Source organism: Hyalella azteca, unplaced genomic scaffold (assembly GCF_000764305.2).
Source record: "Hyalella azteca isolate HAZT.00-mixed unplaced genomic scaffold, Hazt_2.0.2 contig4411, whole genome shotgun sequence".
NCBI lineage: Eukaryota > Metazoa > Arthropoda > Malacostraca > Amphipoda > Hyalellidae > Hyalella > Hyalella azteca.
The window spans coordinates 88462-96001 of NW_025934628.1; the positions used below are offsets into that span (position 1 = coordinate 88462).

At 37.8% G+C, this 7540-nt stretch overlaps 1 protein-coding gene across 1 annotated transcript; it reads right to left on the minus strand.

Annotated features, from left to right (window-relative positions):
• Positions 1-463: 463 nt before the first annotated feature.
• LOC108676153 (solute carrier family 2, facilitated glucose transporter member 5) lies at positions 464-6707 on the minus strand. Its single transcript, XM_018164196.2, has 7 exons — positions 6692-6707; positions 4772-4884; positions 2715-2866; positions 2088-2233; positions 1757-1851; positions 1393-1577; positions 464-761 (listed from the first exon to the last, which is right to left on the minus strand). Exons 1-7 carry the CDS (start codon positions 6705-6707, stop codon positions 695-697), a joined length of 774 nt encoding a protein of 257 aa, XP_018019685.1. The 3' UTR covers positions 464-694.
• Between the last annotated feature and the right edge of the window lie 833 nt (positions 6708-7540).

The window sequence follows — 7540 nt, forward strand, 5'->3', positions numbered from 1 at the left end:
CAACAGGAAAACGTCTACGAAATACTAAAACAGCAAGACTATAGAAAAAACATTGAGATCTAATATCTATATAAATATTTGCACTTATTCCATGCAGAGCAGTACATTTCAATGAGGAAATAGCCAGATAACAATTTTCTTTTACTTTGGGTATGACCGATGATATTTTTCCAAATACGCTGGATAGAGTCCGAATACAAAAGTTTCTTGTATCTTCAAGCCATGGGAGGACATGATTAGGATAGAAATGCTCAAAATTGGGAATATATGTAGAACCGTTGACGATTGGATAAGCCGACGGTTGAAAACGAGCGGGAATACGACTCTCCGCGCGTGTAGCGTTCGGGACTATAAAAGCAGTGAGGTAGGAGAAAAAGCAGCTCAGAGCGTGGCGGACAGCGCTGCGTACGGACGTGTGTCAATAATCTGTGAAGGAGTCTCGTGTTGGAGGCTGGGAAGCTGCTTTTTCTCCTACCTCACTGCTTTTATAGTCCCGAACGCTACACGCGCGGAGAGTCGTATTCCCGCTCGTTTTCAACCGTCGGCTTATCCAATCGTCAACGGTTCTACATATATTCCCAATTTTGAGCATTTCTATCCTAAGATGTTTCTTGTATCTTCAGCGCCGACACTTCTATTCTATTCTAAAGCTTAAATTAAGTGTTAAATTTGTAAAGGCCTCTGAAATTGGGCCTCAGCCACCCTCTGCATCTCTTTCATCTCGTCGTGCACGTTCGTTGAGTTGCACAGCCACTGCACAGCTGTCATGAATCGCAATTATTATTACATTTTCAAGAGTGCAAGAGCGTGAAGCTCTACTTTAAAATATATATTTATTTTTTGTTCTAAATATGAGTCTTCCTTTACAACAAATATTCGTTGAATGGATGTGGACCTCCTGATGTTTTTTTACGTTCTACAGTGAGACAGTGAGATCATGATATTGTACAAAAGTTTTAAAACAAATTTCATAGCAGCCTTATCGTGACCGTAATCACATACGAAAAATGACGCAGTATATAATTATAGTAATGGGAAGGTTATTTTACGAGAAATGATACATTTAATTTCACTATGGTATAGAGCATAAATAAAATTTGACAGCTTAAAGATCACATTCGAAAGTGAAATGAAATGCTATATCAAGGAAATTATGGAAGTCTAGGGGTTTGTTCGAGAATACAGATTTTATAATAAAAAGTTTGATAGAAATTCTTGAATTTTAGCGAAATAGTGTAAATGTTTAACTATCTATATTTCAAAGGGAAAATTCGAAATTAATACAGGGGCAATTAACTAATTAGAGGGAAATCCAAAATCTCTTAGGAAGTCCATTTTTCGGAACTAGAAACTGATATCGTGACGATTACAAGTCAGCTGATGTCGCCGTACCTCTCTGGGAGTAGACCTGCTTGCCCTTGTTGATGAGAAGGTTCCGAAATGGGTAGCAGAAGATTCTCAGGGTTCTGCTCAGGGCAGATGAGCAGCACGCAGAGCTGGAAGACGGCGGGGACGGTCGTGAGGGCCAGCATTACGTGCCACGCGTACAGGCTCTCCGAACCCATGATTTGCAAGAACTGGGATGAAAGGTCATTAAAAATCTTCGGAATAAAGAGAAGTATCATTAACGCTGTGAAGTGTGGCCCCAGAAAATCACAAGTAATGAATAATATGTATAAACTAATTACACCAAATGAAGCTTCATGTATAATGCTGAACGAAAGGATATCGTGAATGAATATAGATACGGACTCACCAGGATTGAGATGGCGACTGCCGGCTGGTAGACGTAACCAATGGCGCCGCGAAGGTTCGGAGGGGCTATCGTGGACAGGTACTTGGGCACCAGGCCTTTTAGGAACACAAATGAGTTTTGAAATAAATATAAATTTGGCTAATTTTCAATTTAACATCAGGGAAATTATATTTGCAAAAATTAACTTTTTAATAGAGACGGAATACCACAATTTCAATTTATGCACTTGCAAAATTATTCTATATTAAGTGGAGTTAAATAGTTAATTTCCGAGCTCTCTCGCATATGCTCGAAATACTTAGCGCTGCAATTCAGTTCTCTGGAAGCATACGAGCGTTGAGTCCATTGTTGATGCCGATGAATAAGCGACCTGCGACAATCATTTCCCAGGATCCCGCCATCTTGCAGAAGCCGAACAAAATAGCGGCTAAGAAGGCGAACACGTTGTTGATGAGCAGCACGGCCTTATGGCCGAACCTGCACACAAGTTGTTCCAACGTCAGAGCTCCCCTACAGACTTCAATGTTTATTTGATTCCAAAGTAGCACCTAAATGAAAAACCTGTGAATTTTAGTTGAATTTCTTCGATTATTTTAATTTAATTCAACAAGTTTGCTAGCTCAAAGATCGTTCTCAACTTCAATGAATTCTTCAAGTGTTACCAACATACGAACGAGGAAATATTCTCCGTTCTTTTGTCAAACGGGAAAATTCTAGTTTGTTGAACAGTCTACGATTGTTTTCAGATGGGAAATTTTCAGCCTTGGGTAATGGGTGACACCGCCAGTACCATAAGTTAGTTGAAAATGTTTGAGATTCAAATTTCATTCCATCATTCAGTGACTAATTTACTGCAATAACCGTCGATGCAAAAACAATGAGCTTGCCCTGCAAAAGCCATTTAATCTACAAACAATACATTAAATTAACTGATATGTAGTAACTGATGCAGGTTTACCTCTCAGAGAAGAAGCCAGCGAAGGCGCCACCAATCTTGTCGCCGATATAGTAGATCGAGACGATCCACGAGATAATCCTCGTCTTGGAGCTCTGCGAGAGGTACTCCTTCGTTCTGTTGTAGTTGGTCGTGTTCAGCCAGTCGCCCATCAGCTGACGTGTTCAGAAAAAGTCGTTCATGTAGATTACGATCATTAAATAATTTATTGCTCGATCAGTTCAAAATTATAAATTACATCACTCATTTGAATAGCGAATGTAGTTTTGACATCATTCAGGAACAGTTTATCAAACTTGTTTTAACAGTTTTATCAAACCATTGCTCAGATGCAGACGCTTTGTGTTCCTCATAGGTAGTTTTTATAGAGAACGGTGAGGGACGAAAAGAAACTATTCAAAAATAGTACTAGTGGCAGTGATTATGAGGTTCATAACAAGAAAATGTCTTACAAAAAAATACAATAATTTTGAGCTATAGAGAACAGTTCAGAAAGCAATCCTCAACCGTACAATCCCTTTCTAGAGCTCTGTCTAAGACTCAAGTCTTCTCAATAAATGTAATTTTAATTACGCGTTTTCCTTGCATGAGACAGCTCCGATAAAAGGCATGTACCATACATTTCGTTTTCTTATGGCTTCTTTGCACCAAATGAGAGAGCTGTAGCTTGTTTTTTTTTCAGACACTATAGCCGTTTGGACTCGACTTGCATGTCTCGTTGCTCGACATTAAAAAATATAACTCAGTACTCATTGCAGTGAGTGACAGAGAGCGCATTTTCTCGTCGACGAAAACGTGAAGTCACGTACAGACGGACAGACGGACGGACGGACGGACGGACAGACGGACATGGCAAGCACAATAGTGAATTTTTTTTCATAAATGAGAAAATGCGCTAAAAATGCAAGTTACAGTTAACAGCCGAGATATTTTTTGTGAACGAGCGTTCTATTACCAGTCCCCATTACGTCGCTAGACTATTTTTATGCTGGCGCTATTGTTTGTGAATTTCTACTTCATTTTTTAGCATTGAAAAATAAAAGAATCAGGGAAGCAATGTGCATGCCGACCATGCTTGAACTATAAATGTTTCACCCACGAATAGTGCAACCATCCATGCCGGCGGCAAACTTCTCGTTCTATGATTGGCTGCGCCGAGAGGTGCGTTTCGAGCAGCCAATAAGAAGGCTTCTAGCGAGGGTTGGGTCGCATGGCGATACATTGCAAGGATGGTCACTTCCTAGCTCGTTGCGGGTACTTTCAATTAACAGACATCGAAACAACTTCACATTTTTTCGCTAATGGTATATTTTCGATTTACATCGTTAAACCACTTGTTCTTCCATCACAGATTTAATTTTAGATAATTCAGAGTTAAAAAACATCAAGGAATTCAAAAGCAAAGAAAACACCAAGCAAATTCAACATAGCGATATTGAAAACGTTTCGGAGTCCAGCTCCATCATCACTTCGAAAAACTAAAAAGGAATAAAATCATATTATTATATCAAAATTCTAAGACAGACATAAAACCTAAACAAGACCTAACATTCCATCGAAAAAAAAGGACTCGATTGGAACAACTTAATCCTAGGGTTCACAAAAAGAATATAAAAGCCTAGCGATTCACTATTTCCAGATTATATGAACTAAACGCATTATTGAGCCAAGGTTTTCGTGTGAATATATGTAGAGACTCCAATATTCTCAAATCCGAGCAGCCAGAAATGGAACCGAGTATCCTGAAATCACCTCTCAGTTACAGCCACGTCGCACTGTTCAGCATGGAGGCGCACGGAGGCTCAGCATGGAGGCGCACGGAGGCACGGATATAATTTTGTTCATTTTTAGTTTTCCGAACTGATGATGGAGCTGGACTCCGAAACGCTTTCAATATTGATATGTTGAATTTGCTTGGTGTTTTCTTTGCTTTTAAATTCCTTGTGAACTTGCGATATAAGCAGACTGATAAAAAACATCTCAATTCAGCTAACTGGATACGTAAATCAAAGTTTCTTCATGACTCATATGACATGAAAACGCTGTCGGTTTATACTCACCTCAAGAGGCGCGTTGATGACGCCCAGGTTGTAGCCATGCAGTAAAGTTAAACTTACCCCAAGAGGCGCGTTGATGACGCCCAGGTTGTAGACAGTAGCCGCGAATTCAGGCCCTGGAAAATCGAAAGTGGGTCAACCTTAATATTAAGAACGGGAAAAAAGGGGTGGACACAACATGTGGAATGTTCGGAAAATGAGTTATTTTTGCATAAATGGAAATGCATAAGTAGCACATATCGGGCGGTACAGACTACATAAAAATCTTTGACAGAACCAAGAAAAAGATGGCATCGCCTCCAAGCCTCAGATGTTAGTTACACTTTTTTTTGTCTGTCCAGTTGACCAACGACCGTATATGTCATATACTCAATTTATGGACAAAATATTGTACTCAACTGAGATCGTATGGGTAAAATTGACAGGCATATAATGTATTAAAGATGCGTGGTATGCCGGATGCGCTGGAAACACTGTCGCGGTATACTGTATATCTATTGATCTATTGAATACATATTGCGTGTATTACATGTGTGTATCTACATAACCATTTCATGTCGAGAATTATGTTCTGAACATATATATGTTCTTCTCCTTAGATACACATACATTATACGCATACATTTACACATTACACATATACACATACACATTATATACACAGACATTTTCAGAGTTTTCAAGCTTTAAATTTTTGAGCTCGCTGCTTTAATTTGAATTTGTCGTAGAATTAATTCTCCTCTGCATCTTACAGTAATTGCTTCATCATTTGCTGAAACGACAGTAGCACAAATCAAGGGTATTGATACAATTTGAAATCCAAGCAGAATAGCAACAGCCCCGCATCCACCCAAAATCTATTGCCAGCAAGCGGATTAGCTGTAATTTTAGGAGAAAATTGAAGAGGCCATAGATAATATGTATGGAGAAAAAGAACTCAAAATAATATACCTGAATCAAAGCGATTTGATGAAGGTTTGAATGAATGAATCTTAGGGTTTCCTTTAAATAAATTGAAAGTGAAAATCGTTCTGAAGTTTGTAACCTCATTAAGTCTGAAATTTATTTTACCATTAATTTGGTTTAATAAAACAACACGGTATCGATTGCTCCAATGTATGGGAAATTAACCAAGATATTTTCAAGAACTAATTTGATCATGAACACTCATTGAGCAATAATGTATGCGCCTCTAACATGACACTCCATTATTCGAAAACAAATTATTCATTATTATTCGAAAATAAATTTAATATTCAAATTCGTATTTATTGTTCGAATTCTAATTTAGTATCCGAATTTGAGTTCAATATTCGAATTCAAATTTAATATTCGACTTCAATATTCGAGAGGGCGATTGACAGTGGTTTGGTGGCTAAGAGATTCATTCCTGAATGTTTTTTTCTAATAAAATTTATTGTATTTTTATAATCAAATTAGCAAATTTTTTGATCTAAAAAGTCTAACTCAGGGTTTTGAAACGGTTAAACTGATACTAGTGAAATTATAACAGACTTTTTGCCGCCGCTTTCACTGCGGTGCGCATCCTCCTTGGGCATCTTATGATATACATTTATAGGTTTGGGAGAACTTTCGAGTTGAATTTAAAAAGGTATTAATACTAATTCGATTTTAGAAACAGCTGAACTAATACTCGTGAGTTATGACAGACATTTATCGCTTTAAAGTGACTCAATTCATTGCAATCACATTGCAGGGTTTTATAAAAAAACGACGTGCCTTTTTTAACAGTAAGCACTTAATTGTTAGCACTTGTAAGCAGATGTAAGCAAATGTGAGCACTCGTAAGCACATGTGAGCACTTATAAGCACTTGTAAGTACACGTGAGCACTTGTAAGCACATGTGAGCACTTGTAAGCACTTGTAAGTACATGTGAGCACTTGTAAGCATTTGTGCGCACCTTGAGCGGAAATCATATGTGACGAACAGGCCTTAGCTTCCGAATAGCCAATAGTATCACCTTAAGCTGATGGTCATAATGCCACGCCCACCAGTTCGAATTGGAATTGGGGTGCGTGGTGACCTACGGTCACGACCTTTAAATCGGCCATACACGCTGCCTAAAAACTTTTACTATCATCAAAAAGAATTAAAAGTTCACACTCTTTTGTTGTTGTGATCGGCATACCGTATAATAATTGTTTGTTTATTTGAATCTTTATTTATCTCTGTTATTCTGCAATTCTGAAATTTTCTAAGCCCATCTTTAATTTTATTTATTCTTAACGTATTTTTCTCAATTACTAGTTAGACTTAAGAACTGAAAAAATGGTTCTTTGGAGAACGACTCGTCCGTAGTTATAGGGGAGAATTTTCGATACGAGTGCTGCTTTTAATTTGAATTTGTCGTAGAATTAATTCTCCTCTGCATCTTACAGTAATTGCTTCATCTTTTGCTGAAACGACAGTAGCACAAATCAAGGGTATTGATACAATTTGAAATCCAAGCAGAATAGCAACAGCCCCGCATCCACCCCAAAATCTATTGCCAGCAAGCGGATTAGCTGTAATTTTAGGAGAAAATTGAAGAGGCCATAGATAATATGTATGGAGAAAAAGAACTCAAAATATACAACTGAAGAACATGAGAAATTTACAACACATTGAATAAATTCAACTCACCAATGAAATAATCATTTTGTGTTGAACTCTTCGAGACGTTCAGTTAAAAAAATATAATTATCAATTGATCGCAGCTGATGAAACACCGTGAGTATAAGTTCAAAAATTTTCAATTCACTAGTATAGA